Below are 15,023 nucleotides of genomic sequence, written 5' to 3'. Positions count from 1 at the left end.
TTAAAATCTACTTTTGCGAACTTGTTCTAGAGCTTTAGCCCGATTGCCACCAAAAACCATATGTAGCATCTACAGACCCTCAAGGCAAAAAGTTATGGAATTCATGTTGATTCGCCAATCCGTTTCCGTAAACTACGTCAACAAATTTTATGTAGAGCGCTAAAAAACGGATTTGAGGCTGTATCTTCTGCAAACTTAATCCTATTGACACGACACTTGGTACTTGAGGGGGCATGCACAGTTTCGTTGCAGTGGCACCTAGTGGTCAGACAAATGTTTTTATACGCCTATAACTTTGGCTACGGTCAATGTATTTTCACAGGACTTGTTTCCTTGGAGTTCTGAATAGTTGCCGAGTCCAACAATACCAAACATGCCAGGATTCGCTTACGGTTAGCCCTGTGCATCAAAATAACACTTGAAAAACATGCGAATATCTTCGCAAACGTTATTCTGATCGACTCGAAAACGCCATAGGAAGAACAATACATTACCTTCTGAACAAAAGGGCGCTATATTAAAATTTTCTTCAGAAATGGCCGAATTTGAGAAAAATGAAAAATTACCTATACATTTTGTGTTTTTTACACATAAATGGTTATAACTTTGCAACGAAAAGAGATTTTTTCACCAGATTTAACCCTTGTGCATCAATAAAAAAAAGTTACACATAGGTTCACAGGGGACAAAAATGTCCATGTCCAAAAAGTGTCATAAAAATATTATAGATTAATATTTTTTTCCACTTTCACTGATGCCATTTTTTTTAACCAACATCAGCTCTAATCACAATGACCAAACATTCATTAATTTTCAGAATTTTAACCCTTTAAATGCTGGTTTGTTTACACAATGCCACTGCTGTTTTTTATGAAAAAAAGAAAAAAAATAATTATTTTCAATTTACTAAATGCTAAGCAGATTTTTTTTCTTTGAGTATTACAGCCTTGAATATGTCAATGATTAACAACAACATTAATTTTTATGCATTCATATTTTTTATGCAGTATCAGATTAAAAAAAAAGTTACCTCTCAGGTCTGGTTTCCATGTTTTGTGGGGACGTTTCATAGACATAATGCATTTTATACCATACAAACTGTATATTCCATTCCCCTTACCTACCCCATTCTCTAACCCCAACCATCACAGAAACCCTTCTACTACTTCACATTTTCAAGAAACATCATTCTGTTTGATTTATAAGCTTGTTTTCTCCTGGGTACCTCAAAATGTCCCCACAAGGTCACAAAATTACTGGTATTCCTATCTTTGTGGGGACAATTGGTCACCACAACGTGATAATTACCAGGTACACACACACATAGCATTTTCAGTACACACATACAAACCACACTCTGACATCCATACCAACACACCCACACAATTATAGCTTCATAATATATCTAAGTGGCTCTATAATATGCATAAGCAGAAGACAACAATAAAGCGATAATTTGCTTTATATGCCAAACCTAAAAAAAATGGCACCATCTGGAAAAAAATAGTAAAAATTTAAATTTTGAAGCCTTGCCAACAGAATGAAGGCCTGTTAACAAAGATTGCATCATTTTATAGTTGAATGGCACCGGGATTAAGAATTGCAGTTTTAATGGGTTTCAATGGGGACATTTTTGTCCAAAAGGTCCTGAGAGGAAGTATTTTGTGTACCTAGTAGAAAATAGATTTTTTAAAGGAAATGAAGGTGAAATATTAAAATTCCAATAAAAATGCACATCTGTGGCAAATTTTATGCAGTTAGCATTAACGCAGGCAAAATATCAAAAAACAAAACTGAAAACTGATGCACAAGGGTTAGGACGCTGATGTACGATCACAGTCTGAGGCTACACAAAAAAAATTTGTATGCTTGCACCACTAGTTGGCCTTATAATTGAACAAAGCCTTGAAATCAAGCAACCCTATGGTCATACAACTGTTTCTTCACTAAACTAAAGTGTATAATCATAAAACAAACTTACGACCTGAGGTTGCATGCACAATTTTGTCATTGCGCCACCAATTCACTTCCTAGCAAACAATGAGAATAACTTATCAACCATTTTTGCAAGAGCTATATCTCTGCATCAGAATATCGTAGAGACACAGGGGTGGGCTCTTTTGACTCGTTAACACCACTGTAACATTTTCAGTGTTCTAGTTGTCAATGCTCCTTGAGAAGAGAGGGAGAGATTTCACTGAATAAGAACACAGCTTTTTTGCTGATAACTCTTATAATTTTTTGTCTGAAATCGAGAGATTTTCCTAGGTTCTTTAAACTGCTCATCTGAACTCAACTTTACTTTCTTCTGTGCCCTTTTTGGCTTGATCCCGGCAATTGCTGCTTGCAGCTATATTTAAATTTACTTCTGTCACTGTGGTTACAGGTATCCTGTGTGAATAGTACATGAGTTTGACTTGAGTTGCTCGTTCAGGGTTCATATTCATACATACTGTATTAGTGCTGTGACTGTAAGCTGTTGTGTTATGTTTATATGAAATTATAACACTATACTTTAGGCACACTATAACAATACCAATCCAAAGAACATACTGTATATATCATTATTTTAAAAGTAAAAACTTTTTTTGATTGGTATTGTAAGGTTTTATAGGGTGTGGTTAGAGGAAGAATTTCAAGGGGTGGTCTTATGTTAGGCCAGTGTTTATAAAGACCTCAGCACTATGAAAGAGAGACATTTTGGGGGATCTGTGATATGGAAATCTTTTCATCTTCTTTAGGAGAAACACACAACTTGCAATATGTGTACGGGAAAGTGTTCGCTGTGCATCGGGAGAACTTTGTACCCATTAGCACTCATCTCCGTAATTTGTAATATAATGCTGTTTTTTCCCGATTGGAATGTTAAATACGCGATAAAAAACCAAATTACAGAGGAGGTAAAACTCATGGGAGGACTGGTTGGAGGAGGTGTACTGGTGAGTTTATAGGAAAATAATTAGGATATAAATATCCTATGTGAATGTAAATATCCTATGTAAATATTTGTATATGCTCATATGACTATTAGCTTTCAAAGAAGATACTGTGGTTCTTGTAATTTACATGCTGTTTACTACAGATAACTTATTTGTAAAAAAATCTTTTAAAAAATTGAAGGAAAGTAGGCAGTGGGATAGATCTGATTAATTTTGTATGTGAAGATATTGCATCAATTGGGCTTTGCACAAATGTGAATGTACAAGATGATTTATTCAGTGTTGAAAACAATCTGAAATATATAAAATATATGAAATGACAAAATAATGAAACCAAAAAATGTTTCTGTTTGCAGGTACTGATCCCTGCAGTTCATATTTACATGACTGGAGAGCGGGGCTGGTGTGCTAACCGCATTGGGGTGAGTTACAAACCAACCAACATATTCATTTTTTTGTTTGCAATATAATAATATCTACAATCCTTAAGAAATTCAGTTATGCGAAAGCACCTGCGCTGAAACTAACTCGAGATAAAATAAAAAAGAAGTTTTGTTACCAGTTTAAATTTGAACCCATATGCAATGTCTACTTTAATCAAACTTGAAGCTTTTTGTTTGATCCTTTTAACGTTCATCAGGACAGGAACAAAAAAAAATATTTTGAAATGCTTGCTTAGTGGTTTAAGAACAGTTCAACTGAATAGTAAATAATCTGATGCCCTTTTCTGTTTTAGATGTTTCTGTCTATTATACTTGCAGTTGTGGGTGTTGCTGGTGCCCTCTATAGTTTCTCAGTGGCAGTGTTGGGCCTATATCATGGGCCCTACTGTAAAGATATTCTGGACAACTGGTCAACTCCCTTTAACATACCGTAAGAGCCACACCTATATACAGTACTTTTCAACATAAAATTACATATTTGCTTTTCTTAAAATTCTTTTGCATTTCTCAGATTGTCCTATGATACTAAATGTTGTCTCTATATCTCTCAGGAATTTCAATTACCTTGTACACAGCGATTTTTGGGGATTTTGCACTGAGCCAAAGAACGTGGTGAAGTTTAATGTGGGTCTGTTCTCAATACTGTTGGTGGTCAACAGTCTGCAGATCATCCTTTGTGCTATACAGATGATCAATGGCCTTTTCGGATGCCTTTGTGGAACCTGCAGGGATATAAATAATACAAGACCCAACAATGTGACATTTACAAGTAAGTATATTACAGTTAAATATATATATACACAGACATGAAGCTACAAATATGAAACTCATAGAAGTTTGGAATAGATCAAATAGATATAAAGATATAAGTAATTTTGTACACTTTCAGAAATAAAAGCTGTACAAAAGCGGTCACTGTGGTGGTACCCTTTCAAAGAGCACAAAGATGCATGTGACACACACACACACACACACACACACACACACACATTCTGGTTTCCATGTTTTGTGGGGACATTCCATAGACGTAATGCATTTTATTCTGTACAAACTGTATATTATATTCCCCTTACCTACCCCATTCCCTTGCCCCAACCATCACAGAAAGCCTTCTACTACTTCACATTTTCAAGAAACATCATTTTGTTTGATTTATAAGCTTGTTTCCTCATGGGGACATCAAAATGTCCCCACAAGGTCACAAAAACACTGGTATTCCTATCTGTGTGAGGACAACTCTCGGGTTTCAAGGCTAGAACTGCCCCAAGTATCAACTACCACAAGTATCAACAGCATGCAGGATTTTTTCTACTGTAGATACTGATAATGCAAGAATTATAATGAATTATAATTCATTTTTAATACTGAAAGAGCCACATTTGTATTTAAAGCGTCCAAACAAATCAGAAGAAATATAAATCACAATTTCATAATAAACCATATTTAATTATCCTAATTTCATATAAAACGATAAATGAGATATGGCTGTTGCTTCAGAAGTCTCTATGGTATATGTTAGCCACAGGCATAATGTAGATGCACTAAGAAATGAAACTGTTTTGAGCTACTTGTCATTTTACGTTTGTTTTGTTTTTCAGCCACTGTACATGTTGCCTGATTTGGGTGAATGGGATCGCACCCTTCATATCTACCATCCTGTCTCTTTAATCAGCTAACTTGCGTCCTCTTGTGGGAAGATGTATTGTATTGTTCATTTGCATATTTGATTCATTCAGTAGTTGCCATTCATTGAATAGAATTTAGATGTGTGATTTAAATGCAGAAATGTTATACAACTGTTACACTGTAAAAAATTAGCTGTAATTATGCAGCTGGTTGCCAGTAACTTACTGTAGAAGATAAAGACTGAAAATGTTTCATGTTCATTTAACTTCGAACAAACTGTTGCCAGTAAATAACATAAATGTAAAATCTACATTAAGTTACTGGCAGCTAGTTGCCAGTAATAACCAGTAATAGTATAATTTCTACAGACATTTTTACAGTGTACTTTTTCATTTTTAGTTCACATACTTATTGGCTTTGCACTGTTTGTTATTAATACTGTTTGTGAAATGATTCATAGACTGAATGATGCTGTAAAGGAAATTGTCTTTATTATTAAAAGTAACACTTGCTTTCTTGTTGTCTGTGTGCTCATTTTTTAGGAACTAAGAAATAAACACTAAAATAAACTAAATAAAACTGCACTTTACAGAGTTAAAATTGCACAATATATCATACTTCTTCAGAGAATCTATAATTTTATGTCATGTTATTTCAAAACATTATACAATTTAAGATCAAATATGCACACATTTAAATACTGCCTTTACAGAGTTATTTGACTTTTAAAGTGTAGGGATATTAAAATATATCATTCAGAAAAAAAAATTGCCGTCAAGAGATTTTAAATGTTATGAATATGATATATGGCACATATGTTTTTTAACACAGTCTCACACCCATGGTGTCAATATTTGACGACACTTGACCATGCGTCAATATGTTGACGCGGAGGGTATACCTTTCGCGTCATTTTTTGACGAACTGGGGACTTCAATACTATTACGTCCGTTGCATTCTCTTTTCCTATTTTCAAACCATTTTCGCGTCGGTTTAGGGTTAGATTACGCAAAATTAAACAGTGTACGCGAAATTAAACAGTTGTCACCTGGCGTTGGGGTTAGAGTTAGGTACGCGAAATTAAACAGTTGTCACCTGGCGTTGGGGTTAGAGTTAGGTTTGGGTAGGGATGTCATTATGTAAATCTAACCCTAAACCGACGCGAAAATGGTAAGAAAATAGGAAAAGAGAATGCAACGGAAGTAATAGTATTGAAGTCCCCAGTTCGTCAAAAAATGACGCGAAAGGTATACCCTCCGCGTCAACATATTGACGCATGGTCAAGTGTCGTCAAATATTGACGCCATGGGTGTGAGACTGGGTTGGTTTTTTATGAACAGTAACATTTAGCTATTTATAAGAAAGTAAAGGAAATGCATTGTACCTGAACAACATAATAATAATAACATTAACACAAAAGGAGAATAGGCAACAAACACATCATCACCATCACATCATCTGTGCTTCCAGAACAGGCACTTGTCATTTAGGGTTTAATTTTTAAATCTTCCTTTATTTATAAGTGTTAAGGTATTTAAAACGTAGTTGCATAGTTATAGTTCATTCTGCGGGACTGCTTAGATTGGGAAAATTGGCAAACACACATAAAGTGAAGTACACAGTAGTTTTAAATGAAATGCTAGTAGTGAAATAGACGGTTTCAGCAGTAACAACATAAACAAGCGGCTGTCGCAGTCCGCACGTAACTTCCGGTAAACTCCGCTAAGAATAAATAACAACAAACTTCTTTAAACGTAGTTTATTTATATAAGCAGCAAAAAAAACAACAACACATAGATTACCTAGGAAACCAAATCATTTGTTATTTTCGATGAGGCATTTGTTCAAGAGATCAGTTTAGCAACTAGTCAGACCATAAAAAAAAGGAAACCGGAAGTAAGGTTTTTCTCACATTCTGTTCTGAAGATATGCATAAAGAATTAACATGACCTGTATCCTGGATTTAACAAAGTCTATTAGGTACACCACAAGCCAGAGACAAGCTCACCAAAAGCCCCACTGAACTCAACGGGGGCTACACCTGCAAAACACACACATGACAACCAATCAAAAATACCAACAATGAACATCAAAAATTCTGATTTATTAACACAGTTGGTTTCCTCATGCTAAACAAATGCAAAGTTTCAAAGAAGCAGTTGAACGTGTTACATAGTATTTCTGTGCCGAATGCACTTTACAAGTAGTTTAACATGTTTCCAAAAAGTAAAAAATATATATAGTGCTAATAGACACTTTTCACAACTATGTCACTCAACTTCTGCTTTTTAGCGAAGCTGCGTGTTTTGACTTCCGTTTCAAGAGAATTACCTTAGCGGAAATGCTTAACAACAAGTCGAAATATGGATAATACATTATTAATGTTTGCGTATTTAATATGTGTTTTTTTGTGGTATCATTATATATTTTTTGAAGTTAACATTACGTAACTCTGTTTAACAGTTTAAAAGCAGGTAGGAAGCGATAGTTTAGCAACAGGGATATTTGCATCCCAAAGTTAATAGTAAGTAATCTTTGCCTTTTAAATGTGATTACTTTCTGGTCAAAATATTGTTGTTTATAATAGCTTGATAGATATACCAACTTAAAGTGCTAAAACAATTCTATGTGCTGATGTTATTCATTGATCAAACCTTTCTGTGTTCATCTCTAAACAGCAGTCCGTCCTACACACACATGTCCCGGTAAATCAAGATGCTGTCGCAGTGATCCTTGTTATGTTCATTATGTAAATGTTATGTTTTTATACTGAAAGGTTTTTTTTCTTTAAATGTTAAATTTAAATGTTACATTTATGCTATTAATGTTTATTAAAGACAAAGTATGTACACCTTTTCCATTAAAAGAACAAAAACATTTGTAAAACATGTATTTTTATTTACACATCAATGGGGTAATGAATAATACTAAAAACAGCTTCCATAAAATTACAAAAAAAATGTTGGAATCAATTGTTTGCAAACCAACAGTGTACAATCTTTTAACAGTGTACAATTATTCATGTTTCAATGTAGGTAAAGAATGCATTTATAATGTATGTTGTCAAATGTTGACCTTCCACATGTGCAAAAAACTATTTACATGGTATAAAATTCTGCCTCAAGTTCTACAAGTAAATAATTGATGACAGGCCGTTGAATTAAAAGAAAAAAAAGCACACACACAAGGAGGTAAGGCAGCATGACGCGAAGCGGAGTTACACTGCTGGTGTTCATTATTTTCTAATTATTTAGAAATAATTTAGAGTCTCAGCTCTCATCCCCTTTAAAAGCCAGTTGCACTGGCATCATGCCGATTCCCTATTTAGAAAGCAGGATTTGTAAACTGAAAAACTAAGCGGAGGAAGAAGACCACCAGTTTAAGATTTATATTAAAAATTGCGTTGTTTTCATTTGTATTGAAACTCTTCTTTTTTGGTATTAAAACCTTTAAAACTCGTTTTCTTTCAGTCATGGAAGTAAAATTAGAAGGCTTTTATTGCTGAAAATGAAGGGATAGACTACATGATCTGTGTTTACAAATATGCAAGAAAAGGTTAATTCTCTAAAAATACTTTATTTATAACAAACAAAAGATAAAGAATTTACAAATGTAAATTCTCAGCACACGGACAGCGCCGTGAGTGCTTGAAAAAGCATTACTTAAAAACGGTTCTCATCTCATCATATACACAGGTACAAAGTCATCATATACAATAAATCCATGGGGTAGCATTGAAAAAAAAAACATTTAAAGATATATGCACTATTTGCATTTTTTTAAAGCGAAACATTTGATTACTTACCAGGCTACAGGTGAAGGAGCTCTTTACGCCTTCTTACGTCTCATAATCAATCCTCATTTATTTCCAAGAGACTCAATAATAATCTTTTACATTATAATCCTTTGATTTTTCATATTTTAAAATATTTATGTGATCCATGTGATAAGCAAACGCGCGTTGTCATCCCGTTTATAGGCACATATTACTAACACACTCATCAAATAACAAAAACAATAATATAGCTGCAAGCAGCAATGGCGGGCCCTCGCACGTTTTTTTACCGCTACACGGTGCGTCCGAGAAAACGATGCACGGTGGGCAAGGGCATCAAGTGGGTAAATATCAGTGGGCTATTTAATGTTGTTACTGAGCCATTTGGGGACTTTAGGTAAAAGAAACCCCACATTTTAGACAAACGGGGGCACAAGTGAGCCACTCATAAGACACGCCTATGTCTGACCTTTTTGTGCACACTTAACAGCCGACAACTCTGATGTGTGTGCCAACTTTTAGGTTAATCTAAGCATGCCAAGAGCCCTAAATATGCCTGAAATAAAAGTAAAGTTTGCAGCATTGCCATGGGAACAGCGTTCGAGATATCAAAAATCCCTTCGCAATTTATCATCTACAATGTCTCAGCATTATGTTGACCACTTCTGGAGTCAATCGCATGAATATTCTAGAAGGAGTATTTAAAAGAACATTGCATGGAACTGTCAAAAAAATCCAGCTTCGTGACTGACACACTTCCTGGCGCCTGGTGGTGGCGCTATACCCGAGACTCACAATAGGCACATCGATGCGATCAGAATCTTCAGACGAACAAACACCCCGCATGTCATCACAATAAGACATTTTTTGCCTTAGATATTAGACACTTCCTGTTTCTCTGATTTCGCCATGACTTTGTCGCTTCGCCATGGCAGAACCGTTCAAGATATCAAAAATCCCTTCGCAATTTAGCAAGTACAATGTCTCGACATCATGCTCACCACGTTTGGTGTCAATCCCATGAATCCCCTAGAAGGAGTATTCAAAAGTTCACCGCATGCATTTTTTAAACAATCCAAAATAACCGACTTCCTGTTGGGCGGAGCTTAAATGTTAGAGGGCGAAAGTTGTTCGGGTCGATGAGATCTATATGTGTACCAACTCTCGTACATGTGCGTACATTTTTGCCCGATCTGTGCCCCAATGTTTGTTTTTGAATTACAGGGGGCGCTACAGAGCCCCCGTGCCACGCCCGTGTTCCAGCCTTTGGATTTCTGCGATGACGGACGACTCTGAAGTCTGTGCCAAATTTCAAGAGTTTTCGAGTATGTTAAGGCACTCAAAAAGTCCAAAAGTGTTGAAAAAAATAAAAAAAATAATAATAATAATAAAAAATATAGCTGCAAGCAGCGATGGCGGGCCCTCGCACGTTATTTTTCCGCTACACGGTGCGTCCGAGAAAACGATGCACGGTGGGCAAGGGCCTCAAGTGGGTAAATATCAGTGGGCTATTTAATGTTGTTACTGACCCATTTGGGGACTGTAGGTAAAAGAAACCCCACATTTTAGACAAACGGGGGGGAGGGGGGGGCTAGTCAGCCACTAAATAGACACGCCTTTATCTGACCTTTTTGTCAACACTTAACTGCCAACAACTCTGATGTGTGTGCCAAATTTAAAGTTAATCCAAACACGCCAAGAGCCTTAAAAAAGTCTTAAATAAAAGTAAAGTTTGACGCGTTGCCATGGGAACAGCGTTCGAGATATCAAAAATCCCTTCGCAATTTATCATCTACAATGTCTCAGCATCATGTTAACCACTTTTGGTGTCAATCGAATGAATATTCTAGAAGGAGTATTTAAAAGTTCACTGCATGGAACTGAAAGGCTTCAATATGCCTTTAAAATGAAAGTAAAGTTTGACACGTTGCCATGGGAACAGCATTCGAGATATCAAAAATCCCTTCGCAATTTATCATCTACAATGTCTCAGCATCATGTTGACCACTTTTGGTGTCAATCGAATGAATATCCTAGAAGGAGTATTTAAAAGAACATCGGATGGAACTGTCAAAAAAATCCACCTTTGTGACTGACACACTTCCTGGCGCCTGGTGGTGGCGCTATACCCGAGACTCACAATAGGCACATCGATGCGATCGGAATCTTCAGACGAACAAACGCCCCGCGTGTCATCACAATAAGACATTTTTTGCCTTAGATATTAGACACTTCCTGTTTCTCTGATTTCGCCATGACTTTGTCGCTTCGCCATGGCAGAACCGTTCGAGATATCAAAAATCCCTTCGCAATTTAGCAAGTACAATGTCTCGACATCATGATCACCACGTTTGGTGTCAATCCCATGAATCCCCTAGAAGGAGTATTCAAAAGTTCACCGCATGCATTTTTTAAACAATCCGAAATAGCCGACTTCCTGTTGGGCGGAGCTTAAATGTTAGAGGGCGAAAGTTGTTCGGGTCGATGAGATCTATATGTGTACCAACTCTCGTACATGTGCGTACATTTTTGCACGATATGTGCCACAATGTTTGTGTATGAATTACAGGGGGCGCTACATAGCTACCTTGCCACTCCATTATTCCAGAATATGCATGAGCCTATTGGCAAGCGACTCTGACGTGTGTGCAAAATTTCAAGACTTTTCGAGTATGTTAAGGCTCCCAAATTAGCACAAGTGTTGAAAAAAATAAAAAAAAAAAAAAGAATAAATTCGAGCAAAAACAATAGGGCTTCGCACCTTTCGGTGCAGGCCATTCTGGCCTGCTCCTCGGTGCTCGGGCCCTAATAATAATCCGAGCAAAAACAATAGGGCTTCGCACCTTTCGGTGCAGGCCATTCTGGCCTGCTCCTCGGTGCTCGGGCCCTAATTACGCCATAGACTTTAGACCAGGTTTTAGTTGATCAATGGCATAGTCTATTTTAGTTGCCTCAAAATAGCAAGCACCAACAATACGCCTGAACACACCTCGTTTTTTAGATCAGAACGCCCATGGGCGCAGAATTGGGCACAAATGCATTTTCTATTTAAACAACGTGGCGCTAAATGAGAAAATGACAATTGCACAGGGTTGAAACCAGCAAAAGACACTTGCGTCGCGCATTGTGCTGCATTGCGCTGTATAGCGCCAGGTGTATGATGATTTATTCCTCACTTTATTAGTATTTTCTCAACAAAACTGTAAATTAACAGCCATTTTAGTATCCAGTTTTAAATTTTATGTACATAATAGTATGTGTAACACCGGACAGTTTTGACACTACTCTTTGCCACTGGTTTACACACTGCCATGTCATGTAGCTTCAAATGCAATTACCTGTCATGAATAAATGAATAAACAATTAGTTGACAAACATAATTATTAACTGTGTACTGACCTATGTCCTAAAATAGTGCATATGCCAATTATCTTGAAGCCCATCGCCTTCGCTGTCAATGCGAGAGAAAAGCATTCATTTATCTGTTTAATGTGATGTTAAACATGTTAAGTAATCCACGGTTTCTGTTCATCTGTTGTTCTCTTTACAAATAAATAAACACATTTAAACTTGTGTGCTCGTCTTGTAAGTTCATGATTAGAAATGAACATGTGAACAAAACCTCTCCTTATTTGAATATAAATTCATCACATTTTTTCTTGGTAATACATCAAGTGTATATGCGTATCTTATTCGAGTAAACAAAACTTATGATCTCATATGCATACATTAGCAAAAAAAGAAAAAAAGAAAAAATAACTCATCTAGCTGTTGGCCTGTAACCTCGCCTTGCAAACCCCCTATAACTTTTTCTGCATAATTCGCCTTGTGGTTTTGATTATGTCTTCTTTATTGACATGAATTTTTTTTCAGTTTGCATCCTCTTTTCTATTCCTCCTTGTTCCTTTTGTCTTTATTCTTCTACAACCTTTTTACCCACGGGTCAAATTTGGCCAATGACAATTGCTGCTAACAAAAGGGTTCTTGGGTTCTCCAGGGTTAATCAGATCATTCAAATTAATTTCAATTTGCTGTGGTTGACTAGGATAATGCACCTTATTTCTTGGGTCATACATCAAATCTGACACAAGTTGTCTATCAACAAACAAAGCATCTATATATCCTTCTCTTATCTGTATTTCATTGATGATTTTTGTTCTGTTGTATAATATGGATAGTGGTTTAAAGCAACACCAAAGAGTTTTTTTTACCTTAAAATAACGTTTCCAAAAAAGTTTCAGTGGTTCATCCACTCAAAACAGGGTGAACGGCACTTTCACATTCGCTTTGCAGCCCTCTATCGGCCAAAACCGCACTAAAGAAGTTTCCAACCGTCGGGTAGTGGTCCTGTAGTTCGAGTGAAAACTACAAAAACTTGCTTTACGGCAGACCTACAATCCAATCAGAGCCAGCTATGCTGCAGTATTTACGACAGTGGTAATGAACAATTACGCTTTTAACCTGTAGGGGGAGCTAATAGCAATAAGTCTTTAGTGTTGCTTTAACTGTTTGTTTTATATAGAAACTATAGTTAAGAATCAAGACGACAACTATAAATATGACACAATATAGGCCTACTGTTAAAATAATATGACTGAACAAATCTGTGTGCTTTTTGTGTAACACCAATTGATTCATTGGCGTTTTCATGGTGTTTGCCTTTATGTCTGACACGCTGTGTTACTCTCAACACACATTTTAAATAGGACCACCATACAAATAGCTGAAATAAAGCTGAACCCACAGATATGGTTTTATAGCAGTTTGATACACACTGTTAAATAGAGATGCGCGGATGGGCTTTTATTTCATCCGCAACCGCATCACAAAACTCATCATCCGTCCGCCATCCATCCGCACCAACGTTTCTGACCAGTTTTCAAAACCGCACCCGCCCGCCATCCGCTGACTGGGCGATGCAAGGCGCTGCTGATGACAGCCGCGAGACTAGAAAGCCCTAGAATATAAGCAGTGAACTCAGGCTATGTTTACATTAATGCGTTTATCCTTTAAAATGCGTTACTTTTGCTACGTTTACGCCTTTCATCTACATCACCGTTTTCGACCCTCATAAACGGATTCGTTCGTCAACGCTGCAGACCCTGTTTTAGTTTAAGAAATCAGACGTTGCGGTGAGTGTAAATGTAGATGGAGTCTTATGTAAACAAACAGCTGGTGTTAACGTGACAGCGCATCATTTTCAAAGTAAAAATTATTTTATTCAGGTAAATGGAGGTTTGCAACGGAGGTTTTGACTAAAATAGTAAACATCTACCAACCAGCTATTATAAATGCTATATCTGATTGTTTTAACATGTATCATAATGTCTATTTTATATTCATGTTTGAGTATTGTTGGGTTTGAATATTGTTGTAATGTGTTTATGTTTTGTTTAATTTTAGTTAGCTTATTACGAAAGATAGACTGTAATTTTAAACGCCATAGGGCGTTGTAAAGGCCAATATGAAGGGAGAATTGTAATGGGTCAGACATTATTTTCGAGTTTAATTTAAGTTTTGTTTTCTACTTTAAAATGAATTTCGTTTCAGATAATTTGTCTCTTAATTTTAATCGATGTTTTGTTGATAAGTTTTGTGAATATAAATTAATAAAAACAATAAACTCAACGTCATTAATATTTAATGCTCGTTTAGCTAGCGAAGGACGTGCACGGACCTCGCACACATTTAAAAATTAATGCAATAAGCATTTCTAGGCTAAAACTATACTTCACCTCTTACTATGTTTGATTGAAGTTTGCATTTGCTGAAATTTATTTTTGCTTCAAGCTCGTTTAGTACTGTTCACTTGAATGCTTTCTTTTTAAATCATAAAGACCAGTCTCCGATCGGCGCACATGACATGGGACAAAAATAAATAAATAGCCTAAATTAAACGCACAAATTACATAGTCTGCACTAGTGTCATCCTCCTGATTTACCACTTTGTAAAACTTATTCCAGGCAACCCTTTTCTGACCTTTTATTTCCTTTGTTTTTAATTCTCTTTTTTTTTTTAGTTTGCCACGTACCTCCTTCGCCGGCGTTGATAAGAGCTGTGTCAAAATGCGTCCTCATTTCTCTGCGCTGTTAATGATAGAACGAATGGATCCTTAACATGCCGAGGCTATCCCAAACAATTAAAACCTTTATTAAATAAAAGTGTATTTAGAAAACTTTTTCTTGTCACTGTTTTAGTATTATAAGTTATGTTTTGTGTTAATATTATTCGGTTTATGT

General features: G+C 36.2%; 1 protein-coding gene across 1 annotated transcript; it reads left to right on the top strand.

Annotated features, from left to right (window-relative positions):
* Positions 1 to 2,717: 2,717 nt before the first annotated feature.
* On the top strand, positions 2,718 to 5,356 carry LOC129451236 (transmembrane 4 L6 family member 1-like). The gene is made up of 5 exons (XM_055214307.2): positions 2,718 to 2,939; positions 3,296 to 3,361; positions 3,676 to 3,812; positions 3,934 to 4,151; positions 4,981 to 5,356. Exons 1-5 carry the CDS (start codon positions 2,763 to 2,765, stop codon positions 4,998 to 5,000), a joined length of 618 nt encoding a protein of 205 aa, XP_055070282.2. The 5' UTR covers positions 2,718 to 2,762; the 3' UTR covers positions 5,001 to 5,356.
* Positions 5,357 to 15,023: the final 9,667 nt, after the last annotated feature.

The sequence above is a fragment of the Misgurnus anguillicaudatus genome, chromosome 21 (genome assembly GCF_027580225.2).
Source record: "Misgurnus anguillicaudatus chromosome 21, ASM2758022v2, whole genome shotgun sequence".
NCBI lineage: Eukaryota > Metazoa > Chordata > Actinopteri > Cypriniformes > Cobitidae > Misgurnus > Misgurnus anguillicaudatus.
Note: the sequence above shows the minus strand (reverse complement) of the source record. Positions and strands in the feature narration are given on the sequence as shown.

Excerpts from the sequence above, each read along its gene's own strand:
- LOC129451236 (XM_055214307.2), top strand. The coding sequence starts at position 2,763 with ATGTGTACGGGAAAGTGTTCGCTGTGCATCGGGAGAACTTTGTACCCA. Across the intron at positions 3,362-3,675 it reads GGTGTGCTAACCGCATTGGG|ATGTTTCTGTCTATTATACT; the intron begins GTGAGTTACAAA and ends TTTCTGTTTTAG. Across the intron at positions 4,152-4,980 it reads CAACAATGTGACATTTACAA|CCACTGTACATGTTGCCTGA; the intron begins GTAAGTATATTA and ends TTTGTTTTTCAG.